Source organism: Micromys minutus, assembly GCF_963924665.1.
Source record: "Micromys minutus genome assembly, chromosome: 5".
Lineage (NCBI taxonomy): Eukaryota > Metazoa > Chordata > Mammalia > Rodentia > Muridae > Micromys > Micromys minutus.
This window is the reverse complement of record NC_137974.1, coordinates 56,806,064-56,818,864: the sequence shown is the minus strand read 5'-3', so window position 1 is coordinate 56,818,864 and position 12,801 is coordinate 56,806,064. Positions and strand designations below refer to the sequence as shown.

At 50.1% G+C, this 12,801-nt stretch overlaps 2 protein-coding genes across 10 annotated transcripts in view; both read right to left on the bottom strand.

Annotated features, from left to right (window-relative positions):
- Positions 1-5,673: 5,673 nt before the first annotated feature.
- TOMM6 (translocase of outer mitochondrial membrane 6) lies at positions 5,674-7,024 on the bottom strand. The gene is made up of 3 exons (XM_080917420.1): positions 6,765-7,024; positions 6,084-6,184; positions 5,674-5,910 (listed from the first exon to the last, which is right to left on the bottom strand). The coding sequence occupies exons 1-2, from the start codon at positions 6,890-6,892 to the stop codon at positions 6,088-6,090; spliced, it is 225 nt and encodes a 74-aa protein (XP_080773546.1). The 5' UTR covers positions 6,893-7,024; the 3' UTR covers positions 5,674-5,910; positions 6,084-6,087.
- A 203-nt stretch (positions 7,025-7,227) lies between these two features.
- Positions 7,228-12,801, bottom strand: part of PRICKLE4 (prickle planar cell polarity protein 4) — a 48,471-nt gene continuing 42,897 nt past the window's right edge. For 7 of the 9 annotated variants that reach the window (XM_080917410.1, XM_080917408.1, XM_080917412.1 and 4 more), the window contains 6 exons: positions 11,162-11,306; positions 10,234-10,347; positions 9,452-9,589; positions 8,935-9,138; positions 8,142-8,346; positions 7,228-7,700 (listed from right to left, as the gene is read on the bottom strand). In XM_080917410.1, the coding sequence (XP_080773536.1) occupies positions 7,393-7,700; positions 8,142-8,346; positions 8,935-9,138; positions 9,452-9,589; positions 10,234-10,347; positions 11,162-11,293 (1,101 nt within the window). In that variant the 5' untranslated portion in view covers positions 11,294-11,306 and the 3' untranslated portion in view covers positions 7,228-7,392. Of the gene's footprint in view, positions 7,701-8,141; positions 8,347-8,934; positions 9,139-9,451; positions 9,590-10,233; positions 10,348-10,522; positions 11,077-11,161; positions 11,778-12,801 lie in introns of those variants that run through there. The other 2 variants (XM_080917413.1, XM_080917416.1) reach the window with 2 other exon arrangements.

Below are 12,801 nucleotides of genomic sequence, written 5' to 3'. Positions count from 1 at the left end.
GTCTAAAGGAGTAGCTTCTATGAAGATTCTTTTGTCAGTTGCTTCTGAATAACGGGGATCTGGGTAGAGGAGAGGGTAAGTGATCAGCCAGCCAGGAGAGCAACCATGTGTGTCTCTGTCATGAGTCCCTACTGATCAGGCCCTCCCCAAAGCCACGCAGAGTATGAGAGGGCCCTGGGCTGACAGCTGGTGGGAAAGACTGGTTCCCACTCGGAAGGTGAAGTCACAGGAGTTATTCACACTAAGAAGGTAACCATCAAGGGTCATAGCTTGCAGACTTCCTCAATGCCAGTGGGAAGACCGTCTGTCACAGCTTGGCGTCTCCTGAGCTGCTGTCACCTTGTCACTCCACATGGTGAAGCTGAGGCTTGAGCCATCCCTATGGCAGTCAGGACACACAGACCTGTGTGTTCATGGTCGGTGAAAGCTAAGCCATGGACACTCCTGACTCACCCAGTTCTGTAGCAAGGCCTGGGCTCAAAGTCATGGTCTGGTTTGGATCAGTGTTCGGGTCATTTGTCAAAAGCCTTCTCAGAATGCAGTGAAGGTGAGCTGGGTTTATCTGAATGCCTGCTGCCCCTAGAGCATCATTGTCCACAAACTGTGGAAGCTTTTACTTCCCCGGTGTGTGAGCAGTGCTTAGGGATTAACGTATTGTTTGCTTGTGGCCCTTGTCTACCCCAGTGTGCAGTGTATTTACCCCTGCTGCTTTGGCCATGAGGAATAGAGCAAGACTCCATCTTTGACTCTGGAATTGGTTAAAAAAAAAAAAAAATCTCTCAAATTCACTCCATCTCTAAGGGATTCGAGTGTTCAGAGCCTTCCTTCTTATCCGGCACAGTAAACTTTGTCTTTGCAGTGGCTACTGCCATGCCCACAGTCTCCCTGGGAATACTCTCTTCCGATTAAGTAGCTCCTGTTAGTGTTTGAGTTCAGGCAGATCAGTTGTCACTTGGTGAGAGTTGTTGGGTAGGGAACAGGAACGGTGAGGCTGAAGGAGGCACCGCCACACTTCCAGGCACATCTGTGGTATTTACTGCTGCTCTCCTTTGAGGTAAACTCTCTTGTAGGCCTGCCAAACACCAGAGACATGGAAGAAATCAGACAGAAAGTGGCTCATCCTGACAGGGATGGCGTGCTGGATTTAAACTTGCTTTTTAATAACACTGTGAGGTTTCTGTAATATTTAGCTTTTATTTGGAAGCGATGATGTAAGGCATTTTTGTGCTGTTTGGTTTTTACTGTTGCAGGCTTTCTTGTGAGCTTTGCTTGGCTCCTCCTCTGCTGGACACTGTTGCCGGTCGCCCACACTGTCTGGGTTCTGATGTAGAGCTGTCCCCTTCAGGGAAGTCTACATTACTGAGATGGCATGGTGGTGACACTTTGTTACCATGGTAGGAATGCCCATTCCAAAACAGCCAGGTGTGCTACCACACCCCTGTAAGGCCAGCACTTGTCAGGCTGAGGCAGGAGGATCATGAGTTTGAAGCTACATTTCGAGGCTCTGTTTGAAAAACAAAACCAACAAACTATTGAGAGTAAAAAAAGGAAGGAAGACTGGCCTGCACCTCACTTTAAACCCTGTGTTTATTCTGGAAGGAGAACTTGCAGTCAGAGAATACAGATCTGCCTACCTAAAAGGAAACACATTAATCAATATAAACACAGGAACATTAAAAGACTCTTATTCAATTTTTAAAAATAATTTTATAGCAGCTATCAGCAGGACTGGTAAGCAGATTAGGAACTTTATTTAAAAAGTCGGAACTGAAACCAACTTCTCCAGAGCCACCCTCATGAAGTTGCCACACCCCAGCACTGGAAGCAGCAGCTCAAAGTACTTAGGACTATGGTGCTTAAGGAGACCTCTGCTGCATTGTCAGGGCTGCTGTACTGTGCTGTCCTCTGCTCTGGGACCTGCACAGCCAACGCAGAGCACTGTCAGCTGCATCACAGTGAAACATTATAAAAAAGAAAGGATAGACCTTGATTAGCTGACTCCAGGACAAACCCCAGCACTGCTCTCCCCGCTGCAGTCTGTCTTGAACCCTTTGTAACTGGCTGGTGTGTTTACTTACTGCTGTAGCCAGCCACGATGAATACACCCCAGCCCTCAAAAATGACCTTTTACCTCAGTCTAGCCTGGCTGTCAAGCTTGTGGTTGCCTCTAAGAGCAGTACCCATTACTAGTACAAAACCAGCAGGGATACCCCTGGCACCTGGAACTGCAGCTCTCATCCCACAGCAGGCAGAGCTCTTGCCAGCTTTAATCCAGCCCCTCTGGCTGACAAGGGAGAGCACTGCCACATAGTAAGGAACTTTTAGATGTGTCTTAGAACATCAAGAATACAATTGGAAACTGTAGAAGAGTTAATGTGTCCTATGGACCCAATACAGAGTTTATTTTTGTTCACAGTGGCAAGGCCTCTGAGTCCATGATTGTATGAGGTCCCTGCCCTGGCTATGCCTTCAGCTTCGTCCACATTCAGGGGGAACCAATGAGGTGGACTGGCCGGCGGTGCCCTGAGTAAGTGGAGAGGTCGCTGGTGCAGAATGAGAATTGGGGGAGGGGGAGATCTAAGATTTGTTTTACTGATAAAGCTTTGTGAACTAATTTTCTACATTCATAAAATTTGGTGCCTTGTACTTGATTGTGGTTTGCATGAGTTGAGGGGGAGGGCTCCTTTTTGTTAAGTGGCAGATGGGTCTGTAGTGTTTAAAGGATACGTGCTATCCGATTCTTAGAGCATTCCTTTCTCTTAGGTATGAATGTAAATTGTTCTTACCAGCAAGTTCTAGAGTTTTAATGTCCAAACTGTATTTGTAATCAATCATTCACCTTATGTCTGACTACCACTGCTGTTCATTGCCCCTTGTACATGCCGAACATTAATGCTGGCCTTTTCTGGAAGGTGACCCTTTCTTGAATGTTTAACACATCCCTGTGTGGGATTGCAGCTTTTGTGTGCAAGGGTTTCCAGTTAGTTGGGAGAGCACAAATGATCAGAAAAGCCTTTCTCTAGATGGCGATGAAGCTGGTGACCAATGGCGGTAGAATCTGCCACTAACTCTGGGGTCCTTCTGCATGAACCATCGGGAAGCAGTGTTACAATACCCACATGTGACTCTTCAGACTGTAAGACAAGCCACTGTGTAATACACAGCGAATCTTGTAGAAATGACCCATCTCCGCCACCCTCGACACTTTCTGATCAGATGACAAATGGGGCAGGGCTGAGTGGCTGGGGAAGGTATGGAGACTCAAGTGTGTTCAGTCAGGGCCAGTCACAGCCAGTTCTTTCACTCCAACCTTGAAGTTTCTACTGAACTAGTGAGACCTCACCAAGTGTTCATGAACTTACCATTCAAAGCATACTTGGTAACTGGGTCCCTCAGCTTCCTTCCTACACTAATTAGGTGAAGTTTTTATCTTTGGGGTGACATTTTCCAGGGTCACTTGACATTTTCATTAGCTAAGTGTGGGTCTCACAGGTTCTTTTTGTCAGTCCTAAAGCTGAAAACGAGTTCTCAGGCCTGTGAGCTTCCTCTCTGCTCTCGGTCCAGGTCTGTCACTTTAACTACGATGTACCTGTCAACCCATGCACTCTACACCATGGCCCAGTAGCTATGAAGTGTGGTCAGTTTTGTGAGATCTTCCCATGCTTATGTTAACATCTTTTATTTAAATACAACCAGCAGCTAGGGAAATGGCTCATTGCTGGCACTTTGCTCTTGAGGCCCTGGGTTCCGCCTGCTTAACAGACACTGCCCAACCAGCATTATGGCTTCAAAGAGCAACAGTAAAGTTATTTGAAATTAGAATCTGAACGAAACTTCAATTAAGCCCTGAAAGCTGTCATGTCTTAATTCTTTGCAGAGTCTGGTTTTTAAGATATTTTTTCATTAACTGTTCAATTTCAGGATCATAGCAAATTTTAAGGTTTTATTCCTCCAAAAATCAGGCTGTTCTTTGCTAGTTGTCTTAGTTAGGGTTTTATTGCTGTGAACAGACACCATGACCAAGGCAAGTCTTATGAATAACAACATTTAACTGAGGCTGGCTTACAGGTTCAGAGGTGCAGTCCAGTATCAAGGCAGAAGCATGGCAGCCTCCAGGTAGACATGGTGCATGCAGGAGGAGCTGAGAGTTAAACATCTTCATCCAAAGGAAGCCAGGAACAGACATCATTCTTAGGCAGCTAGGAGGAGTGTCTCCAAGCCCATCCCCAAAGTGACACACTTCTTCCACAAGGCCACACCTTTCTATTAGTGCTACTCCCTGGGCCAAGCATATGCAAACCATCACACTAGTGTAGCTTAGAGTCTAACACAGCTTACAAGGCTGTTTCCTGTCACCTTTTGAGGCTCTGCCAGTAATGGCTTCAAACCCAAGTCTTATCCTTGTGTTCATACCCTGACCCTGGCTAACCTGAACTACTCACTATGTAGAACAAGCTGGCCTTACAGATTCATATGCCTCTGGGATTAGTGTGTGCCACCAGCCCCCAGCCTGTCTTCTTCTCAATCTCTAAAATAAACTTTTCAGAGTATCTGTAATCCCAGGGTAAATTCTAGGCCTGAGTGCACTCAGGTGTTTCTCCTAGCCATCCACCTCAGGTTCTACCTGATGAACGGTCACAAGAAAACGGTAATCCCTGTCCTATATATGGCTAGGCATGTAGCTCAATAAAGCCCAGAGTTTGAGACTAGCACCATAGAAAACCTTTAATGTTAACCTGTACCTGTGATCCTAAGAGTTGGTTCATGAAAGTGGCAGGATAGGCAGTTCACAGCCACCTTCAACTATGTAGCTAAGTTTGAGGCCAGCCTAGGCTACAGACCGTCTTCAAGGAAAAAAAAAAAAAATACCAATTTTAATTGCACCCCCGCCCCCCAGTTATTTGTGAGTATGTGGAGGTCAAATTCAAAACGGAAGCCTTTTCTCCAATGAGCTGTATTCCTAGGCCCCAAGGACGGACTGACTGAGACACACAGGCCAGATCAGGAAAGCTGCCCTGATGGTTCCTTTAGTGAAACATCTGTAATAGTTATGCAGCTGTGGCTGACACACCTTCCTTCCTCACTGCTCTGTAACCCACAAAGGGGCTGGTGCATAGAAACACCCAGTAGATTAACTAAATGAAACTATGGAAACACCCAGTAGATTAACTAAATGAAACTACCAATACCTGGTTCCCTGGCACAGGCTTTCCATGCTGGTTCTTACATGCTTGGAAGAACACAGACAGCAGTACCAGCATGAATCTCGGGGTAGGAAGCACTTTTCTTTGTGAGGGAAGCTGCTTCCCTATGCTGACACATTTGCCTCCAACCACACATCACTGTCCTCTTTTGCCACCAAATCTTACTCTGTTCCAACAATGCCTCCCTGGTACTTGGAAACCCCACCTGGTAAACTAAAACGCCAACCACCACCAATTTCCTCCTCCAGGACTCAACAATAGGTACTGCTCAAGAATGAGCTTTGTTGGCATGTCTGCATCCCTGTGGAGTGGGTGGTTCCATCCCCATTTCATCTCCACTGAAGTTCATGTTTGGGGCTCATTCCTGTCTCGAGTGTGAAATACAAGTCATGTTTATTTGATTTTTGTAAACTGACTTTTTACACCTTGTTTTTGTAAGAAATTTCTTATTAAAAGAATAAAACAGCTGTCTTTTGTGCAGGCTTTATTTGAAATCTTTCAAGAACCATTGCTACTCTTCAGGACAAGGACAAAGATCACCCTCTGCAGAAAGTTGGGAACTGCACAACTGTGCAGAGGCAACATTTCAGCTGAGGTTCAGGCAAGGAGAGGTTGTCAACTTCAGCTGCCACTCGGGTAGTATCTTGTGATGGTCACAGACAGTAGGCTGTCTTTGGAAAGTTTGAATACACAGGAGTTTCATTCTCTACAAGCAAATAACAGGTGGCATTAGAAACAGGAGAACTGCTTTCCCCTAGAAACCCAACGGCAAGGCTTTACCCCAAGAATCTTCCCTACTTCCTGTGTACAGCTGACAACGTTCTGCTGTCTGCATCTTTCAGGACTCCTGAACTAGGCAGAGGAAAGTTAAGTGCTTACCTGGCTACACCCCTGGCTGAGGTGCCATCAAATCAATGTCACTCAAGTTCCTGGCCAGCCAAACTCCAGCAGCAAAGAGTCCCAAATTGAGGATCAAGTTCCTGGGTAGCGAAGACATTTCATTAACCCTACTGTGGGTGAGACTCATGCAGCTAATGACACCATGGGAAGTTCCTCTCAGCACCACCTTCTGGAGGTGCTGACAATTGATATGTCCCCCTATTATGCACACGAGAATTTTAAGTTCACAGCTACTTATGACACAAGCAAAGGCCAACTTGGCGCTCTGCCGGGACTAAATATTGTTTATGCGTTGGCACCCATTCCCTGCCTCAGATTAGGGTGACTTCTTAAAAATATTACATTCATTAATTTGTGTATGTGTGCACACGTGCACGTGACACAATGTAGGTGTGGAGGTCAGTGCAACCCGCCGGAGTTGGTATCTCCTTCCACCCTGCCGGTCCCAAGGATCGAACTCTTGGACTCAGCTTGACGGCTTAACTATCGTTGCAGCCCAGAGTGACATACCTTGAAAGCCACGTGACAGAAAGCTTTTGCCACCACGAAACCACTATGTTCTCAATGTGATAAAAGCCCTGGGGATGCATGCCAGACTCACCAGGTAGGGAAATACAAATTTAAGTTTATGTAGACCAGAGAGGGACCAGGCTCGGTTACCTCCGGAAGTCGTTCCGATCGGTGGCGAAGCGGTAGACGCCGCGGAGCCAGTCTCCCACGTTGTCTGGAACCTCGGAGGCCTCACTGGCCGAGCCGGTGGCACTCACCGTCACCCCGCTGGAAGCCATAACAGCACAGAGCACGTCTGTACCGGCTGCTTGTCGCACCGAGTCGGCGCAGGCCGTTCGCGCAACTTCCGATCCCGCACTTCCGCCGATCACAGTGAGAAGTGAGCGAGAAGACCCGCCCCGACCGCCTCCAGGAGTTCGCAGAGCTGGAAAGCCTGGTCGGAGGCGGAGTCCCAGCTCGGGGCCCCACCTCCCAAAGCCTGGGACCTGTCACCCGAGCTGCGCTACAACTCCGTTAGTTTAAGCGAGGTGCTGACGGGGAGGCTCTCCCAGCCTTTGGGGATAGGGGCTAGCTCACCCTGGAGGCTCTTGGCAGAGGTGTGCTCCCAAGAAAGTGTCATTCAGGTCAGAGAGCGTGCAGTATTAAGGGGTGTGTCCCGTGTGCCTGACTGCCTTCAGTGTCTGGTCTTTACACAACGCAGCCTTGTTATCTCACTTTACAGATCCCACCCCACCCCCCTAGCCCCCAATTCCACTACTACGATCTCCAGGCTGCGCCACTAACAAATGGTGCAGTGCTTCCTGGAGATGTCTCTGTCATCTGCTTGGAAGTTTCCGGGGGTCTTCCAGGGATCTGGAAGGCGCTGGCCAAAGAAAAAGCCTTCGGATTCTGACTCAGAGGAAGAGGAGCAGGTTGGGCAGGGGCTGTCCTCTTTGGGATTCCCGGGTGTCTGTGGGCAGTCCCTATCCTGCTGTTTGGACGCCCTACTCGAGGTTTCCACTGCAGAGGGAAGCGCAGCTCCGGGGGTGATCTTGTCATTCGAGGGGGCACGGTTCCAGCCGACGCTTGGATCTGGTCCTTCTTCCCCTGTTCCAAATCCATCAGAAATGCCCATCTCAGAGCCCCCAAGTCCCTGTGCAAGAGGCGGGCCAGGGTTGCGTGCGGCCTCCCGCCCCGCCCCAGGCTGTGCCGTGCGCGCCACCGCTGCCGCCAGTCTGCCCCAGGGGCCCCCCGCCTCCGTCCACCAGTGGGCGACCGCCTCCCCCGCCTGGGAGCGAGTCGGGCGCCGCAGCCCCACCGAGTGGGTTCAAGAGGCCTTTGGAGCTAGCAGGCCAGGGACGCACGGTGAGAGCTGTGGGCCCCAATGCTCGCGCCTGGGGGTTGCGGTGGGAGGACGAGGTGTTGCTGGAGTGGGTAGGACGGCGTGGGGATGGGGCGAAGGGTTCTGGCCTGGGAGATTACCCCCTTCTATGCTCAGCCCAAGCTGCCGCTCCTTCCCCTTAAGATCTGCACCATCCCCTCTTTTACCAAGGGACGCTTGTCCTTCCGCTGCCCCTACTGAGCTAGACCCCGTACTTCTGTAGCGTCTGGCAAAGCAGCTGGGGCAGCACGGGCTACCCCCGGGCAGGGCATAACGTCCCCCATTCAGGGGCCCTGCGCAGTCTTGGCAGCAGAAGTGGTTCTCGTGCCAGCGCCGTCCCTCAGCCTCAGTGCAGCGCTGGGAGAAGATCAACTGGGTGAGGGAGAGAAAACCGATTCATTCATTCATTCATTCATTCATTCATTCACTCACTCACCTATTCTTTCATCCATCCAATAGCCACGCCTTATACTCATTAACGCAATGCCCAAAGGCATTTTGATTTGAAGTACTTTGTGACTTTTAGATTCAGGGATGGTGATTGGCTTTGGGCCGGATCTTCCTCGTAGCAGGTGGCACAGCCAGAAATTGGACCCTAGAGCTTCCCTGACTCCTATCCCAAGGTTCAATACGGTCTTTCATGTTGATGTTAAGATCCTGCTAGTATTGGGCAAGCACGGCATTGGTCATCTGACACGGAGATGAGGTAAACATCTGTTCAAGAATCCAGAAACGTTCCAGTCCAAACTAATTTAAGAACCTTTGCTCGTACTGGGGGAGAGCAGAGGTAAATAAAGGCAACAGGTCCCACAGGCCCATAGCTCAAGAGAACAGAAGGGAATGGGGTGGCCCTGGCTGGTTCCTAGTTCTGATGAGCATGCAGCCTAGGAAGCTGTTCCCTGTTCCTGTGTTCCTGGCCCCAGAGAAGAGCTCCCCTATTGCCTCCTCTTGGTGCTCTACCTGGTCACAAGCCGGACATCGAGGTCGCAACAGCTCTGCGTGATGACGGCCACAGTACAGGTGCCCATCGTGGTAGAAGTAGATGAGGTTTACCAGGGCCTGGCCACAGGCCTGGCAAGCAAAACAGGGTCTGTGCCAGCAGCTCCGCTCACCGGCCCTGGCCGCGAGCACGCCATACTCCCCTGGATTCAGCAGTTTCTTGCACTGCCCAACCGGGAAGAGGGGGCATTGAATTGGTCAGGATCTGAAGTTTCTTAGCTTCTCTCATGGCTCTTCCACATAACCCCCAATCTGACCTCATATTGTACCGCAGGCCCCTCTCCACCAGAAAAGCCACACACCCCCGCCCCCCGCCCAAAATAACCTGGCTTCCATTTTTCTCTTAACATTTACCAAAGCACTGCTCCTGAAACCATTTCTCCACTAAAGTCCCCCAAAGCCCTTCTGCAGAATTGAGAGAACAATGGGTAGAGGAAGGGGAAGGCTCAGGGATGGACAAGGAAGGCAGACTCCCTACCTTCTCACACGTGTGGCCTTCGGGCTTAGGAGGCAGTAGACGGGCCACCCCCTGCCCCAGGGATTTCTGCTTCCGCTGGGCACAGAAGAGTCGAAGTTGGGCCAGTTCCTCCTCCCCAAGGGCCAGACAGTAGCGCTCCTGCAGAAACAGGTCCCCATGCACCCAGACCTCAGGGTAGAGCATCACTAGGACTGGAAAGTTCTAGAAGGCTTAGCTGCCGGACCACAGAGTGGTAGAGCCTTGAGAGAGAATAGTATATGTGCTCGGAAAAGGAAGAGAATGCACTGAGTGCCTTCGGTTCACTGTGCTGCCCATGGGAATGGGCACCACTCAGGGCCCTTAGCACCTAGTACTGTCGCCAGATAGCTTGGTTCCCGTTCCCCGTGTAGCTAGACCTCAGCATCGCTTTCAGATCTATGTTCTCTCTGCTTCATAGCTGCCTCGGCTCCCTAGTGAAGTGTGGTGCATGGTGGGGCCTCAATAAATGCTAAACGATCACATTTCTACATTTGTGCATTCCATTCTTGATTTCAAATGCCGTTCATGTTCATTTTCCCATTTGCTCTTGAGCTAAGTAAGCACCGTGGTGTACAGCAGACATCACTGTACCCATTATTAGGTGTGGCAACTCAAGCCAAGGGAAGTGACTTCCACCAGCTGGTGACACAGCTGGGCCTTCTAGTCATATCCTGGATTCTAGACCAAGAGTCTTTCCACTTATTAACAATGTGGGAAGAGGGAGGGAGAAGGAGGGAGGGAGTCAGAGGGGAGGGGATACCCACATCACTGTCCTGTGGAGGAAGCTGCTGCAGGAGGGTCCGAAAGCCAGGCCAGTTTGAAACTTGGTTGATATCCAGGCAAGGTGTGTCCGTGCTTGAGCAGGTAGGGGCCTGAGCCTGAGGAAGGGCACATGAGGAAAAGATGGGGGGCTAGGATTTCTCTTCCTTCATCACCTCTCTTCCAGTCTACAGCAACTCCCAAGCATCCCCCTGCACCTGGAGGGAAAGCCTTCAGTTCTTCACTGAGCCACTCCTGAGCTGAGGTCTGCCTGGAAGGAACCCCTAACACTACCTCATGTATTTGGAGCTGCTCCATTCATTCGCTCCCTGGAGTCAAAGTCCATCTGCTCTGATAACTCAGACTAGACCTCGGAGAGGTACTCTATGGAATTTCCAGTCAGACTCCCAATCCCTGACAAGAGAAAGGGTTGACAAAGCGTCTGTGGATCCCTATAATCCCACCCACTGGGAGGCTCAAGTAGGACTGAAGGTTCGAGGCTGCATAGCCTGAGCCTGGCTCAAAGTAGGGGAGAGCAGGGAACAGAAAGATGGCTCAGCAGGTAAACACTTATCACCAAGCCTAAGTTTGATACCCCAGATCCACAGGGTAGAAGAAAACAACTGACTCCCACAATATGTCCTCAGACCTTCACATGTATCATGACACACACACACTCTAAACAAATAACTAAGTTGGAGGTTGAGACAGGGTCTCTTGCCTGGAACTTGATATGTAGAGCAGGCTGCCCTTGTACTCAGAGATCTGCCTGCCTCTGCCACTGAATTCTGGAACTAACGGTGTGCACTGTTACACCTGGCTAACAAAGGCTTTGTTCTAATAGAGAAATGTAAACTATCTCCTAGTCGGCAGGAGGGGATGAGGGCCAGAGGGTGAGACCACTGCTGTCCCAGAAAGTGGAACTCCTACAACCTGAGCAGAGGTGTCCTCATAGCCCTCCACTAGCCAGGGGCCTGAATCACTGTCTGTGTTGACTGGCAGATCTGGCTCCCTGGAGATAGGCTTGTCCTGCTGGAGGGTCCAGTCAGAATTCTGAGCTGACATTGGTGACAGTCACCTGAAAGAAACAAAACCAGAACACCCCATTCGGTAGGAACACCCCACTCCGTAAGCTTTTGCAGTACACCAGGTGAACCAAACATCATCTCACAGCCTTGCCAACAGCTGGGTGACTTAGGTTGCCTTGTCCCATTTTACAGATGGCCAGACTGAGGCACAGAGAGCAGTGATATATATCGAAGGCTATACAGCTGAGAAATGGCAATGCCAGATGGTTTAGCCTCTGGGTTTGTGAAGTTCAAATTCTTGGGTCTTACAAAGCTGGGATTGACTAGAAGAGAGTCAACAGAACCATTTTCTCTGGACAGGGTGAACCTCTCCTACCCACCTCAGTCTTCCCTGGTTCCTCAGTGCACCCTTCCCCAGGACTTGCCTCCTCACCAAGCCCACTCAGTCTGCACATTTCTAGCTGTGCCATTCAGCCTGGTTAAAGGGCTTCTCACATGGAATCTTCCTCAGCTTCTCTGGCCTGCACAAGAGATCCCTTCCCTGAGTTCTCAAGTGAAGCATAGCCCATAGCCCCAGATTAGCACCCGGTGTTTCCTTATCTAGTCTAAATGCCCCGAGGGTACAAGAAACGGTTCATTCCGTCTCTGATGTCCCATAGCCTCTCACAAACCAGGTAAGCCATTGTCCATTATGTAGCTATACCTCTGTTTTAATATTAGCCCCACCCCAGGGTTTCAGAGCCAAAGCTGGCCTTGAACTCCACCTCCAAAGTGCTGAGATCCAAGGCAAGCACCACCACAGCCATCTTTACAGCAGCAATTTTAATGGCTAGTCTCAGGGCACCTGTTTAGCGAAAGCTTACACGGGACCACCGTGTCCTTGGGTGGAACTAGCTACTGAAGTAGAGAAAAGAGGGTCCGCTCAATGAGGTCACAGGCTAGTGAACAAGAAGAAACATAGTAGCTAGGGAGAAAAAGGGTCATGTACACCGATTCTTGGTGAAGGGTTGGGCTGTGTGGGGAGGGGACAGCCAGAGCAAACTTGTATCTTGATTCAGTGTCTGAGACTATTCTAGACCTGGGATGGAGTCTGACAGCAGCTGGGCTCAGGAGGACTGCCAGTATATCACTGGGCTTTGGGGATGGCCAGCAGAGGCTCAGTTTATAACCAGCAGTCCCCCTTGCTATACCCAGTGCTACCCTTCCTGGCTCCACACCCACTTGCTTCCTTCCTGATCTATCCCTCAGGTCAGGTTTCCTGTGGAAGGTGGCCAGGATGACCATATTCAGGGTTAGGAACAGTCACACCCCTTAGCACTGGTTCAGCTCCATGCAATAAGGCGAGGTGGGGGGACCTGGTTCTGGAGCCCCGGAAGAAGACTTGTACCCTCTTCCAGATTAGTTCTAGTTTGCATGAAAGTGTCCAGCCCAGAAATAACTATCAGAAAACAGACCTCTACCCAACATCCCTCCTGTCCCCTAACCAAGGACAACCTAATTCGCCTCCCTCTACCATTAGACCCCATCTTACTAACATTCTGGTTT

What these genes read in the sequence shown, in the direction of transcription:
- TOMM6 (XM_080917420.1), bottom strand. Translation starts at nt 6,892, where the DNA reads ATGGCTTCCAGCGGGGTGACGGTGAGTGCCACCGGCTCGGCCAGTGAG. An exon ending in GATCGGAACGACTTCCGGAG is followed by an intron (nt 6,185 to 6,764) that starts GTAACCGAGCCT and finishes TTCGCTACCCAG; the next exon opens with GAACTTGATCCTCAATTTGG.